Source organism: Ochotona curzoniae, unplaced genomic scaffold (genome assembly GCF_017591425.1).
Source record: "Ochotona curzoniae isolate NIBS_2020 unplaced genomic scaffold, NIBS_Ocur_1.0 contig_1071, whole genome shotgun sequence".
Classification (NCBI taxonomy): Eukaryota; Metazoa; Chordata; class Mammalia; order Lagomorpha; family Ochotonidae; genus Ochotona; species Ochotona curzoniae.
In genome coordinates this window covers 17,361,506-17,377,692 of record NW_024464939.1, presented here as the reverse complement: position 1 = coordinate 17,377,692, position 16,187 = coordinate 17,361,506, and the positions used below count along the sequence as shown (strand labels likewise).

Genomic DNA, 16,187 nt, shown 5'->3' with positions numbered 1-16,187 from the left:
AGTACTATCCTTCCTCTTCAAAAATCGTTATTCCATGGAGTTTATGTAAATGAGATCTGAATACAATCAATGTACATAAAATATTTTCTTGTCATAATGTAAACATTGCTTTGAAATATTAACAAAGCACAAATGATTTCATAGAGAACATGAAATATTTATTTCCTATTTACATTTTCATTTTTATATAAAGTACTGTGCCACATAACCAAAAGAGAAAAAGAAAAGAGCTGTGAATCTGAAGAGTCAGCGAAGCCAGTACCCCACTGTAGGTGTCAGCAGTCGTGTCGCTCTCGTCGCTTGCTTTTTCGGTATTTTCTGGTTTCCTGACGAATAGTATCATACTCCAGGATTGCAATTTTTGAAAGTCTCTCTAGGTACTGAGATGGTGCACCAGGGAGGGGATCACTGAAGTCAGAATCTAGTGGTGGGCGAGGAAGATTAAGAAATGTGTCAGCTATTAAAATTATAAAATTAAGAACACATGAATAATATTCATTTCACAAAATATGGCACAAGATACTATTAAACAGTGCTAGTTTTTCATATCTAGAAATACCAATGTTTACTTTTTTTTAAAGTGATGATGACTATAATGCCAAATCACCTCAAAACATTTCACCTAAAATATCTTCATCACAGAGTTGGCATTGCAGCATAGCCAGTAAAGCCATCACTGCCAGTGCCAGCATCCCATATGGGAGCTAGTTTAAGTCCTAACTGCTCCACCCTGGTAAAGGGTATGAGAAAGCTGTAGAAGATGTGTCAAGTCCCAGGGCATCTGCACTCATGTGGGAGACTTGGAAGAAGCTCCCGCATTCTCACAGCCAATTCCAGATTTCACAGCCATTTGGAGACTGAATCAGAAGATGGAAGACCTCTCTGTCTTTCCCTTCAAATCAATAACCAACTCTTTTAAATTCCTTGTATTTCATTACACAGAATTTAATTTGGGAGCCAGCAGCTTGACTTGGTAGTAGGCTAGGCTTCCATCTGAGGTAGTGGCATCTCATATGGGCACTGGTTTGTGCCCCGACTGCTCCCCTTCCCATCCAACTTCCTGCTTGTGGCCTGACAAAGCAGCATTGGATGGCTCAAGTTTTGGGGCTCCTGCACCCAACTAGGAGATCCACTGGCTCCTAGCTTCAGATTGGCCCAGCTCCAGCCAGTGCAACAATTTGAGGAATTAACAGCAGCTGAGAGATCTCTTCCTCTGCCTCTCCTTCTCTCTGCCTTTCAAATAAAAGTAAAACTTTAAAAAATCTTTTCAAAATAAACAATTAAATCAATCTGTAATGTATTTTAAAAGCAAAGATGGGATGGCTATAACATTTTCTAAATGGCACAACCTCCTTAAATCCTTAGCTTGTTTTACATCTTACAAGTTATTTTCTCCAAATAAACTTGTTTCTCAGAGAAAGCTGATAAAGTAAAATAGTAAAGGTGTGAAGTTATATAAATCCAAAACATCACCAATTAAGCTTCCATAATCAGGAGATAGTAACAACACTGCACTTTTATTGAATCACCTTCATCAAGCATTTACACCTATTTCATCTGAATGCAACAGTACTGGCTCAAGTCACAGATTCTTACAAGGCAATTTAAGGAGACTAATTATTTGCCCAAGGACACACACCTAATCTGTCAGAGGCAGGATTTCAACCCAAATCCACCAAACTCAAAGTTCCCATGTAACAAATATACATTTCTTCTAACATTGTAAAAGCAATCAGGCATCACACAGCATCGTCCCAGTTGACAGCAGACCACATATGCGATAGCGATTGCATAAGGTTAAATGAAGCTGAGAAGCTCCGAACACCTAGGGACATCACAGTGCAATGCATGGCTAAACAAAACTACCAAGCTTGCAGTTGCGTGGAAGTATAACACACACAAGATTATGCACAGCACAGCACTTAACACTTGAAAACAATAATCAATGGCCAGATGTCTAGTCGATGTGCTATACTATACTTCGGACCATTATTTTATAGGATACTGTTTCTAGCAAAAACAATAGCTAGCTGGCAAACAATCTCTGATGGTCTTTCAGGAGAAGGTGTGGTTATCATTAAGGATGACAACTTCACGTGCACCATTGCCTCCATGGACCTCTCCAGCAGGACAAGATGAGGTGTAGATGGTGATGCCGACTATGTTGGCCCAGGCTGATACGTACCCATGGCTCAGATTTTAGCACACACACACACAATTTAACAATAGGAAAAAAGCTCACAAAACAATGATATAAAAGAAATATTTCTCTCTTTAGCATTTTTAAGATTTATTTCTTTTTATTGGAAAGGCAAACCAGGTTTATGGAGAGAAGGACAGAGAGAAAGGTCTTTCATCCTCTGGTTCACTCCCCAGGTGGCCACAGCGGCAACAGCTGAGCTGATCCAAAGCCAAGAGCCAGGAACTTCTTCCAGGTCTCCCACGCACGTGAGGGATCCCAAGGCCCTGGGTCATCCTTGAGTGCTTTCCCAGGCCACAAGCAGGGAGCAGAGAGGGAAGTGGAGCAACAGGGACACGGACCGGTTCCCAAATGGGATGCCAGTGCTTGCATGGTGAGGATTTAGCCAATGAGCTATCACACGAAGCCCTGGGATGTAAGAATAACTCAAAACAAAATGACAGTCTCCTACATGGTGGGGAGGCACTCCAGTGGCAGAATGATGGACTTGGGGAAAATTTGGGAAAGAAACCCATTGTGAGACTGGAGGAGAGAACAGAGGAGAGAGGAGGGAACTTGGGGGAGGGGGAAAGGAGAGTCCAGTGCCAACTAGCCTGTATCAAAAACAATTAAAAGAAAGAAATCATCATAAAATTAGAAATATGTATTTAGATGAGAAAGCTGAAAATTTACAAATAAAGTATTACATATGCACAGTCACTTCAAAATGTCTATAGAAGAGCCTAGTGCAGTAGCCTAGTGGCTAAAGTCCTTGTTTTGCTCGAGCCAGAATCCATATGGGCATCGGTTTGTATCCCAGCTGCTCTACTTCCCTTTCAGATCCCTGCTTAGGGCCTGGAAAAGCAGTTGAGGATGGCCCAAAGCCTTGGGACCTGGCACCCCCATGGGAGACCTGGAAGAGGCTCCTGGCTTCAGATTGGCTCAATTCAGTCCATTGCAGCCACTTAGGGAGTGAAAGATCAGATGGAAGATTTCCCCTCTGTCTCTCCTCCTCTCTGTATATCTGACTTTCCAATAACAAATAAATAAATATTTTTTTTAAAAAAATGCTGTAGAAAATGAAATTAAAAGGCTTTGGCATGAAAACTTTTGAAATTTATGCATTGTCTTTTCATAAAACTTAACACATTTTGCATGAACTTCCTGCAGACATATTACTTATTGGGAAACACAGGAAAGAAAAAAGAAAAGAGAGAAGAAGTAGTACAGAGAGGAGAAATCAATGGAACAGAAAACAATGCTGCAATAAAGAAGAATTCTGAACAAGATGAAAGTGCTTCCTTGAAAACAGCAAAAGAAAGGAAAACCCCGGGTGAGATTAAGAAAGAAAAAAAAAAGAGCACAAATACATTAAAAAGGAAATAAAAACTCAACAGAGACTAAACCCCTTGCCAGCAAGTTTGAAAAGTCAGCAGTTTTAGAAAACAAAACTTACCAACATTGATTGAAGGATGAGAATGCCTTAAGAGTCCTAAAATTAAAAATGATTGAATCAGTATTAAAGATGATCCCCAAAGGAAGCAGGTAACTCAAATGCCTTCATCTTTCAAAGAATAAAAGGAACAGAAATAGTGCCCAAGTCACTCCAGGAGACCCTCACTAAGCACCCAAGCCAGACAAGAAAGGAACAAACAGCACCTTGAATGGCAATCTCATTCAATAACACAGTATTTTTTTAAATCTCAAATAAAATATTACTTAATTATATATGGTCATCTATTTTTTAAAAAAGGATAATAAGACAGGCCTAAATTGATTGGTGCCTGAAAAGCAACCGTAGCTTAACATGACAAAAATCTGTAATTGTTCACATTGAAAACATAGGGTATCTTAGGACTCAATCACAATCATGCAATAAAATTTCACTCAGAGGTGGCTGAGGATCAAATACTTGGGCCATTTTCCTGTGTTGGGATCCGTGCAGTGAATATGGGAGACATGAAGGTGTGAAGAGTGTTGTTCCATTGCAGGCAGGGCCGCAAGGAACTTCCCGCTGCATGGCAGGGCCCGGCGGATGTCTCTACAATCAGGTGGATGCAGCTCCACCTTCCTTTGCATGGACACTGGACCACCCTGTGGAAGAATTCTAATCCATCCAGGCATTGTTTACTACTGTGGAGTTGGCTTTTTTACTCAATGTGAGCTTGGAGGTTAATGTCAATAATAACGTCTTGCAAAAGGGCCTTTTATTATTCCTGCTGTCTTGGCTGTCCCCATTGACCTTATGCTAATAAAAAGTCTGAGCCAGAGTTTGACTGCTTCTGTATAAATAAAGCTTTCTCATATTGTCCATTGTGATCATGAAATCGTAGTGGTCCGTTTCTTTCCTCTTTACGCCTCATCCACATATCCTTCTCAAGTTCCGATTTCATCTGGAGCTGGACTCTGGCATTCCTGTTTTCCCAGACACATTACAATGAAGAGTTGGATCAAACACACAGCACCCACTACTCAAAAAACCAGCACTCCTGTACAGAATGCTGGTGTCACAAGCATAAGCCTAACCCACTGTGCCACAATGCCAGACCCTCACTCCTTTTTTTTTTTTTTTTAACTTTGTTTTTGAGAGGCAGAAATGGAAGAAAGAGAGACACAAAATGAGAGGAACATTTCCCATCTATAGGTTTATATCCTAAACAAACCACTACGGGCAGGACTGAGCTGTGCGGAAGCCAGGTCTTGGAACTCAGTCCAGATTTCTCACATGAGTGGCAAGAACTCAATCCCTGGAGCCACTGTTGCAGCTTCCCCAAGTGTGTCTGAGCAGAAAGCTGGAATCGGGAGACAGAACAGGTAATCACACCTAGGGACTCTCACGTGGAATACAGACATCTCAACACCCACTCCCAAGCCTACCATTCTTTTCTAAAATTTGGTTTATTTTTATTTCTAAGGAGGAATTACAGAAAGACAGAGATCTTTTCTGCTAATTCATTCTCCACCTGACTGCAAGGACCAGAGCTGAGATGGTCTGAAGCCAGAAGCCAGGAACAACTTCTCTGTCTCCCACATGGGTGCAGGGGCCAGGGACTTGAGCCATCCTGCACTGCTTTAAGCAGAAAGCTTGGGTAGGAAGTGGAGCAGCCGGGACTCAGACAGACACCTGCTGGGTTGCTGGAGCCATAGCTTAAAGCTTGGCCTACCCCACCACAGTGCCAGCTCTCACAGGTATCATTCTTAATGAAGACATATTAAAGACATTCCTTTAAAAATTGAGGCACGTTGCCTTAGTTGGCTAATCCTCTTGTTATGAGCTCTGGGATCACATATCACACCAGTACATGTCCTGGCTACTCCACTTTTCATCCAGCTCCCTGCTATGGCCTGGGAAAGCAGTAGAGGACAGCCCAAAGCCTTGGGACCCTGTACCTACATAGGACACTGGGAAGAATCTCCTGATTCCTGGCTTCAAGTTAGCTCAGCTTTGGCTGTTGGGGTCATTTAGGAAGTGAACCCAGTGGATGGACGATCTTTCTGTCTCCTTTTACCTGTAAATATGCCTTTTCAGTAAAAATAAATCTTTAAAAAAATCATAAGATCAAAGATCAAAAAATCATAAGATTTCTTTATTTGTACTTACAGGCAGCTTGTTGATACAATAAAAATAAAGCCATAGGATTAGAAAGAAACAAAAATGACATTATTGATAAATGGGTATGATAACATACATAGTCAATCCAAAATGATCTATATACTAAGTAAGAAAGAATAAGATGAATGCGTGATTGGCCTAGTGGTTAAACTCTAGTTGCGACACCTGCATCCCATACTGGGCTGTCTAGGTTTGAGCCCCAGTTCCATTTCCAATTTCAACTTCCTGCTGTTGCACATCCTGAGGGCAGAATGTTATGGCTCAAGTATTTGGGTCTCTGCCGTTGACATGAGCAATCCAGGCTGTGATTAGGCTCCTGGGCAAGACTGGCTATTGTTTGCATTTAGGGTTTGGGGAATAAACCATGGAGAGGAGGTCTCACTTTGGGTATCCTTGTCTTTGTCACTCAGTCTCTCTGCCTACTAAATTAAAATGAATTTTAAAAAAATCTTTTTAATATTTTTTATTGGAAAGTCAGATTTACAGAGAGAAAAGAATAGACAGAGAAGATCTTCCATCTGCTGGTTCACTCCCCAAGTAGCCGCAATGGCCAGAGAGGAGCTGATCTGAAGCCAAGAGCCAAGAACTTCTTTCTGGGTCTCCCATTTTGGTACAGGGTCCCAAGGTTTTGAGCAGTCTTCTACTGTTTTCTCAAGCCCTAAGCAGGGATCTGGAAGGAAAGTGGAGCAGCTGGGACACAAAACCAAATTTTAAAAAATATTAAAGTAATACCAGTATTGGGCCTGATGCAGTAGCCTAGTGGCTAAAATTCTTGCCTTGCATCTGCTGGGATCCCATATGGATGCTGGTTCATGTCATGGCTGTTCCACTTCCCTTCCAGGTTCCCTGCTCAAGGCCTGGGAAAGCACTAGAGGATGACCCAGGGCCTTGCAAGCCTGCAATCACATGGGAACCTGCAAGAAGCTCCTGGCTTCAGATCGGCTCAGCTCTGGCCGTAGCAGCTACCTGGGGAGTGAACTAGCAGATGAAAGATATTCCTCTCTGTATCTCCTTCTCTCTGTAAACTCTTACTTTCCAATGAAAATAGATAAATCTAAAAAAAAAAAATGTCAGATCAATATAATTGTAATATAAGGTAAAATTTTAATTAAAAAAAAAAGAACTACAGAAAACTGCTTATCATTCTCCCAGAATTTTGTAACCTCTTTTTTCCATCACTGAATTTTTCCAAACACACTGACATTCAGGAATAAGTTACAATTTTCAATTTTTGCTTTACTTTTAAAAATGTATTTATTTCAAAAGTCAGAGCTACAGAGAGAGATAATGACAGAGAGAAAAAAGATCTTCCACCTGCTGGTTCACTGCCTAAATGGCCATATGGCTGAAGATGGACCAGGCTGAAGCTAGGAATCAGAAACTTCATCTAAGTCTCCTAGATGGGTGTAAGGCCCAGGGACTTGGACCGTCTGCCTTCCCATAAGCATTGTCAGGCAGCTAGAGTGGAAGTGGAGCATCCAGGACTCAAGCTGGCATTGCCAGCAGCAGTTTAACCTATATTTGCCACAACAGCCCCTCAGCTACGCGCCCCATCTCCACCCTCCCCCCGCAACAGTTTACTAAACTGTTAATAAAAATAAATTTTATTGTTTTTAAGTTACATAGTTCATAGCATCTTGTTACAACAGCTCAAACAGACCATTTAGACCATTTGTACGTCTGTTTTTGTTGTCTGTTTTTTCTGTTGGCCTTTGTCATTCTTCTATGTCGGCTAAGTTTTCATTGGATGTTAGACTGGATATATGAAAACCCTAAGGCTTGATTCACCATACAGTCCACTAGAGGGAATTTTATACCCTCCTAGAATACAGATCACTTCAATTCAGTCACAACTTGGCCTTGGACATTTTTAGAAGTTAGTCTATTCTTAATATACCTTTCCTTAGAGTCTTCACCTCATCAGGTGTTTCAGCTTTAAGCTGTCTCCACACCAAATGCTTAAGTTGCTGAAATCTTTGCTTAGTTCTTTAGCCTACAAGAAGCTGTTTCTCCTGAAATGTTGTCTCGCACACATAACACATGGGAACTGACAAAAGTCTCTGAGGAAAATTGCACACACATGATGTTGAGCCCTCAAGTATTAACTGTTGACAAATTCGCTATGAAAGAAGCTATTCTATAAGAGCCCAGAGCCAGGGGCAGAAGTTGCATCTTACAAAATCTTTAAAGGTCTAACAATTGAAACAAACAGTAACTACCACAATGATCCTTCAAAAACTTAAACCACATAAATTCATTCTCTTGTTAAAAGCATTCAGGAGCTCTTCAAGAGTCAAACAGGAAATCCTTTCTCAGGCCACACGTGATCAGACACTCCATCAGTTCTCCTTTCCCATCAAGCAATACTGGACTCCTGACATTCTGCCAGTGAGCTCGACACCGATCGTACTTGAAGATTTTACCAGCTTTAACAGAAAAACGTCCACATCTCTTTCATATCTTTGCTCAGCTACTCCCTTTTGAATTAAACCTATTTGACCACCCTATTTAAAATTGTAAAATTTCATTGCCCTGATTTCCTGTGCGTTGCTCTATTTTTATTGTTTCTTTTACACTTATTTTTTGATACTTAGGCTAAACAGGCCTTATCTAAAATGCTTGGTCCATGAAGTGTTTGGGATTATTTTCTTTTAAAAAAAAATATTTGCACACATAGAGACATTTTGGGAGGAGTAGAGGAAGTGGCAGCATTGTAGTATTTTTTGTAACAATACCTTTCATCATGGAAAATGATAAAAAATAATAATACTATACATTTAATAATACTATACATTTTATACTCTGTTTACTTGAAAAAGTATCTTGCACAGCCCTGAATATTTGTTTCCTCCCCAGAGCTTGGCTTTGGTTATGGTTCCAGCCTTACCTCCTCCAACTGCAGCTGTTGTAAGCAGCTCTAGCTCTGCAGGTCCTATTCTCCGCCCTCCTATTCCCACCACAGGGTGTAAGGGTGGTGGCAAGGCTCTTTCACAGCCTGTGACATCAGCATCCCATACAGCCATGGTTCAAGTCCCAGCTGTTCCACTTCTGATCCAGCTCCCAGCTAAGGACTTGGGAATAGTAACAAAGGTGGCCCAAATGCTTGGGCACATTTCACTCATGTGGGAGATCCAAAAGAAGCCCCTGGCTCCTGGCTGTGGCCTAGACCAGCCTTAGCTGTTGCAGCCATGTGGAGAGTAAACTAGCAAATGAAAGCCCCCTCTGTTTCTCTCTGTATCTATCACTTTCAAATACATTATTAAATCTTTAATAAGGAAATAATTGTACAGAGGTAAAGAATGAATCCTGTGGAAACCTATAGAACAAATAGCAAATGGCATCTCAGGTTAAAGATAGTATACTTAAACCTATGTTTCTCAACTGGGGGTGATTTGATTACCCTTGGGACATTTGGCAATATCTGGAGACACTTTTGGTTTTTGCAGCTGGGATGTGCTAGTAGCATTCAGTTATTAAAAGCTTCACTGCTGCTACACATTCTGTGATGCACAGAGCTAGATCCAACAAAGCATTATAGTTAAAAATATCAGAACTGACACTGTTGGGAAATCCTGGTTTAGATAATAACAAAAGAAGACAAGATGAGAAAATGTAGGTGATAAAATGGAAAAACATTTGACTATACAGTTTAAGAATCTTTACCACTAAACTTGAGTTAAATTAAATCAGGAAACAGCTCAGTTAAATCAGGAAACAGCTCAGTTTATTGTAGAAACTAAATCCTAGAAAAATACAATATATAATGTACAATATATGGTTCCCTTGGTATAAGGTTCTCACTAATCTGTAATGTATAAAAGTAAGGGACGAGGCAGTAAATGCTGCTCTCAGAATTGGAAAATTCTAAAATTCACACACATCATGAAAAGCATAATCACCTGCTTCAACAGTCTTCCCAGTCTACTTTCGAAAAAACAAGATTTCAATTAGATAAATCAGAAATGTAGAGGTGAGATTGCCTCATGGTAACGCTTGGAAAGACAAGTTTGATGCAGCAGTCAGGGAGACACCTGAGATGCCTGTATTCCATGTTCAAGTGCCTGGACTTCATTCCCAACTCCACTTCCAATCCTGGTTCCCTGCTAATGCACACGCTGAGAAGCAGCCATGATGACTTGAGTACTTGGGACCCCACCACCCACGTAGGAGACCTAGATTGAGTTTTGGCTCCTGACTTTGTTATGGTCCAATCCCAGCTATTATGGGCATCTGTGGAGTGAACCAATGCGCTTGCTCTCTATCTATCTCTTTTTCTCCTTACCAAATTTTTGTTTAAATATGACCAAAGAACAAACATCTAAAAATAGTTGAATAGCAGAAATAAATATGCCATGGTTCCCATAAATACTCTTATTCACCACGGACTCAGAAATAGTAACTTAAAAGCAGTGTTTTAAGACTCAGTTTTTGCTATATACATTTCTGTAGGTGGGTGTCTCAGTGCACAGGATTTGTACACAAACACACATACAAAACCTAAAAATAAGTCTAGAAAGGAAAGTTAAAGGCAAACAACAAGGTGCCCAAAGTCAGGTTATAGATTTCATACTTTTCAAAAAATTTTTTGAAAGGTAGAGCTACAACTGAGATTTTTCATCCACTTGTTCACTTCCTTAAAGGCTGCAAAGGCCATATCTGATCCAGGAACTTCTTCAAGGTCTCCCTTGTGGGTGCAGGGACCCACCTACTTGAGCCATCCTCTGTTGCTTTCCCAGCTCATTAACAGGGAACTGTATTGGAAAGGGAGCAACCAGGACTTGAACCAGTGCCCATGTGGGATACTGGCACCACAGAAAGAGTCTTAACTTGCTACACCATGGCAGTAGCCCAGGAGCTTACAATATAAGGCTAGGGTAATGAAGAGTCTTTGGTTTTAAAAATAGAACTAATGAGGTCAAAGTTTTCAGCTTTAGTTATGGTGTTAATAGGAGTCCAAAGGTTAGAGGCTCTAAACTAGACAACTAGCTTGCATGCCACTAAAATAACTCAATGAGGGCCATTTGAAGAGTGAACCAATGGATGGAACATCTCTCTGTCTCTCCTTCTTTCTGTGTAACTCTGCCTTTCAAGTGAAAATAATTTTTTAATTGCTATTATCAAATAATGAATACAGCATGCACTAAATTCACAAAGCTGAAGGGGAAATAACAAAGCAAAGACATTTTAATCAATGAAAATAAACTTTTTTAAGAAGGACAGGAATTGGCCTCCTTACCTTTTGACCTCTCCTGAAGTGGTAGCATGGTGCATGTCTCCTTAGGCTTCTCGATCCTAAGATTACATATTACAATCACTTGAATACAAATCCAGGAGGGACCAAAGACATAGGCAGCAAACCCGGAGTGCAACTGATTTACAAAATAAATGTTAAAGAAAGGAAAAGCCATCCATCATAGTTAATCTCCTCATAAATATGTTTGAGCTAACCCAACACTTTGGTTGTTGCTAGGAAATCAGACCAGTAGATGAACGGTGAATGTAATTTATCCCACAACAGAACTCAGGCAATACTAAGAGGAAGGCAACCAGGAATAGTCAATGTCTTGGCATTGGAAGCCAAGATCACAACTTGTGCAGTTTTTTTATCCACTACTGTGGGGAGCCGTGCAGTTGGGTCAGATGGCATGGGTGTGTGATGACCACCACTCCTTGGTTAGCAAGGCTACGAGGAGTTTCTGACTGCATGGCAAGGCCTGGCAGAATGTCTCTGGTCACCTTATTGCTGCCTCACCCCATTGTATGGAACTCAATCACCTCTCTGATATTTCATAGAATTCTCCTGAGGGTGGTGGTGGTGTTTTTTTGCTAATGTGAAGTGATTCCTGTAACTGGTATGACACCTCAAATTGATCAATCATGTCATGATAAAAACACCTTTAGTAATGTAAGGCTATGACACACAGCTAAAAGTATACAATAGTACAATTGAGCCCACTCTGTTTCCAAATATCTTGTTATATGCCCACTTTTGTCCTGAAGTTTGCCCTAATAGAATTAATGTTTTACTTAATTAATGGCTTGAGAATATCTTGGAACAGATGGCAATAATGGAGGTACAAAGAGTTTGTTTGCCATGCACCTCAAACTGTTACAACACATGATATGATGCACTTTAGTTTCTTACCACAGAAAGCAAGCATATGGGCATCTTTTATAAGGAAATAGATGTGAACCCCCTCAAAATGGCTTAAAATCTCAATCTTATATTGGCACTTATTTTTAGGGAAAGAAAACAGTTTATAAAGATAAAAGGAAATTTCTTGTAAAAGCCCTCTGTTTATAGATTGGCTGAGTTGCCTTGATCCCTTTCACTGCCCTTTAACAAAAGAACAAAAAACAATTGAATCAGCACTAGGTGACGATGATTTGATTATAACATTTAGCAAAGAATCTATGTTATATGCTTTTATAAAATTCTTTCATTTATGATCTTTTAATTCTGTACTTTTAATATTCCAAGCAATATGAGTTAGTTTGTGTTTAGTAAAAATTGATTTTGAGTATAAGTAAACCACTTGTCACTATGTAACCACTTGCGCTGTCAACTGTGGAGTTCCTGGCTTCAACCAAGTGACTGCAGGTTTCAATGAGTAATGGTTTGTTGAAAATATTTTCCTTAGGATTGTTTTTTTGTATTCTCTTAACCATGAATTAAAATGAAACAACTGGATATGGTGCAAAAGCTTGTGATGATTTGTGTATAAATAAAGAAGGCAACTTTTCTGAGTTGTCCATTATGAGCATCATGTCATAGTGGTCCGTGTCTTGTCTCTTCTTCCTATCATCTCGCCAATCCATGCATCCTTTGCAAGCTCTCAGTCAGCCAGAGCTGGTCTCTGGCACACTACAATCTGATTTTTGTTATAATTCATCTTTGCTTCTGCTGGAATATATCTATAGATTTTAGGGGAGAGACATCATGATTCAATCTGCTATGAGTGATAAAATTCATTGTAAGAATTCCAAATAGCTTGTAACCACATTAGACTTTAAAACTCAGTAGCAGCTTTTAAATTGCCTACACCTGTACAATTGTTATCATCAGTCATATTGCTGGAAGGTATTTTTTTCACTGAACATGTTTTATTACCATTAAAAACATTTGAAGCAATATTACACTGCCTTCAGAATTTTTCAATCAAGTGTTCACATGCAGGGGGAATGATGGCGGATACACTATTGTATATAAAACAAACAAAACAACAAATACTTCCCTGCTTTGCCAAGGCTCTTCTTTCACATGCTGTTGTGCTACATGCAGAGGAGGATAGAACACTGGGAAGCAACTCAATACATTTTCACCAGAAGTGCTAAAACAAGACTTGTGTCAAAGGCAGGGAAAACAACTAATGGTCTATGCTTGCCAAGCCTTTCACATACATTGTGTCATTAGTCACCACTCTTCCACTTTATAGGCAAAGAACATTTTGTATACCACCGGTAGAATATATTCAGAATATCCTTCACTACTTAAGCAAACTCATACTCACATTAACATAAAATGTTCCGAAGTAATTTCAAAATATATTAATCACAATGAGAAACAAAAAATTGAAACAGGGTGGAAAATCAAAAGTAAGGGGCAAGATGGGCTTTGTTCTTTAAGATGACCACGTGTATTGAAGGAAGGACAACAAGACTGATTTGTACTGATACAAAATTCATTGTCACAGGGAGCCCTACACATTCCACTCCCACTCTCTCCAAATTGCACTGTGACCCATGGTGACAATAATAAGAATGATCTGAGGGTCAGGGACTCTGAGATCTTGGTAATGATGCAAACTGACAATGCTTAGTGGTAGGACTGATACTCCTGTCTACATCCCTGCCATCTCTTCACTCTGGCTTCAGCTACCATCTATCAACAACGACTCCAGCATATCTTACCAATAAGCTTACTTCAGGGGCCAACACGATGTCTCAACTGGCTGATCCTACACTTGCAAGCACTGGCATCCCATGTGGGTACCAGTTCGAGTCCTGAATATTCCCTTTCCCGCCTAGCTCCCTGTTTGTGGCCTGGGAAAGCAGTGTGGGATGGAAGAAGACCTTGGGACCCTGCACCCATGTGGGAGACCTCTAAAAAGTTCCTGACTCCTGATTTCAGATCAGCTCAGCATGGAGCATTGCAGATTTTGGGGAAATGAATCAGAGGATGAAAGATCTTTCTGTCTCTCTTTATATCTGTAAATCAGCCTTTTCAATCAAAATCAATAAGTGTGTGTGTGTGTGTGTGTGTGTGTTTAAGGTTACTTCAGAAAGATTAATTTTGCTTTTTATTTGTTTATTTGTTTTTTGCACCAACACGTATACTAACTTGTTATGACATACCTGGATAGGATCTAGTTTGAAACACTAAGGGTAAGACAGCAGTTTGTAAACATGACAATCAAAGGGCAACTTTCCTATCTGAATAAATCAATCCTTATAATCAAGGAAGGGTCTTTATTAGATTAACATCTTACTTAGAGTCTCCCTGCACTGTCTTTCAATTGGATTAGAAAGAAAGGATAAGATTCTATAACCAGGATACATACATCTGAGAACATAGCAGAGTGAATTATTTCTGAAAGTTTCAGTGCTCTCATAAAAATGATCTAACCTGGGCAATCATGATTTTAAAAAGGAAATTCTCAAATTCTTCCTGGGATGTTACTTAAACGCAGAGAGAAATGGTACCCTTTTGAAATGCAATAAAAAAGCTTAATTCAAAAGCCCAGCGTGGTGGGATAGCACACTAATCACCTGCCTGCAGGAGCTGGCAACCCATATGGTGTGATCCTAGTCCTAGCTACTCTACTTTCTGTGCAGCTCCCTATTAATGGCCTGGTAAAGCAGTGAAGGCTGACCCAAGTGCTTGCACCCCTACACCCAGATGGGAGACTCAGAAGAAGCTCCCAGCTCCTGACTTCAAACTGACTTAGCTCTGGCCTTTGAGGCTATTTGGGGATTAAGCCAGCAGATGCAAAAATCTCTTTCTCTCTCTCTCTCTGTAACTCCAACTTTCAATTAAATAAATATTTTTAATGGCTAGATTGAACAATAAATTGAGACGCAAGAATGAATTATAATCACCAGCCAGACAAATCTCTACATTCAGCAGCATGACCACAAATAAATACTCAACAAAGAAAGGAGAATAGCGATCATCTACCTGAGTGGAGGTATTCCTCTGTCCACTCGTAGCAGCCTTTGATGAACCTTGAGTGGAGTGGAACTTGCATGTTTTTGACAACTTGGCAATCTTGGTAAATATGGCATTTTGACGCACTCTTTGAGCTCTTGTAGACCAAATGCTGTGGTGTATTCTAATTGAAAATATTATCACGATTAAATGACTACTATGTCTTTTACTACAATGTATAATAAAACATACTGTCTCCGTCATCAAGAAAAGTAGTGAACTGTAGTATTTTGGCATCCTTCTTAGGAGAGCCTCCTCTCTATGCCTAGCACAGGCATTACAGGGAGAAGCAGATTCAGGAGCTGCTTAAGAGTTAGAAGGACAAAGCACAGCTCAGCTCCCTGCCATTGCGGCCACTAGGGGAGTAAGCCAGTGGGCAGAAGATCTTTGTTTCTGCCTCTCCATAAATCTGATTTGCCTTTCCATGAAAAAATAAATAAATCTTTAAGAAAAAAAAAAGCAAAATGTTTCTATAATGAGTCACAGAATTATACTAATTGTAACTGACTTCTGTTTTTCTTTTGCATAAACTTACATAAGTGTCACTGAAACTATAAAATGTATCTTGGCTGCTTTTAAAAGAATCCAAAACATTCTTTCTTTGTTTCCTGAAGTAAAATGAAAATAAAAATGAAGTTACCTTTCCGTATCCTTTGTGTTTCAGAAACTGCCTTCCTCCAACTACTCTCAAAAGTGAAAGAAGTATCTAGGGAACTTCTGATGACTCTAGAAGTGTTGAACTTGATTTCAGGTGATAGCACTGACATTTTCTTGTCTTCTTTCAATGGTGTTGATGAAAGTGAGATGCCGCTCCAGATTAAAAAAAAAAAAAATACAAAGGAAACAAGATATGCAAAGATAAGCATTGCTTCTGATTCGGTTCCCATTGTGCAGATAAAAGAGTCACAGCAATCTAAATGAAAAGCTAAAAAGCAAGGCACCTTTAGGGATAATGCAAAAATATGTAGTTGTCTTATTTTAAATTTTAAATATTTATTGAATTCTTTCAAGTTCCAGGTTACAGATATTTGGCAGTATACATATGTAAATTACAATCACAAATCATCACTACAAGATCATAACAATGATTCTTCCAAAAAATATTACTGTTATAAAATGAATATGCATCTTAAAAAACAGATGATGCTGCATGGAAAATAAGCATATTCTCAATATAGTTATTACTT

The 16,187-nt window shown here is 39.7% G+C and overlaps 1 protein-coding gene across 2 annotated transcripts; it reads right to left on the bottom strand.

Annotated features, from left to right (window-relative positions):
* Positions 1-269: 269 nt before the first annotated feature.
* On the bottom strand, positions 270-15,767 carry CUNH8orf89 (chromosome unknown C8orf89 homolog). Of its 2 annotated transcripts, none has more exons than XM_040995645.1 (4): positions 15,641-15,767; positions 14,971-15,124; positions 11,029-11,084; positions 270-421 (listed from the first exon to the last, which is right to left on the bottom strand). In XM_040995645.1, exons 1-4 carry the CDS (start codon positions 15,765-15,767, stop codon positions 276-278), a joined length of 483 nt encoding a protein of 160 aa, XP_040851579.1. In that variant the 3' UTR covers positions 270-275. The 2 variants fall into 2 exon arrangements, with proteins under 2 accessions (XP_040851579.1, XP_040851589.1); XM_040995655.1 differs by having other exon boundaries at positions 14,971-15,112.
* Positions 15,768-16,187: the final 420 nt, after the last annotated feature.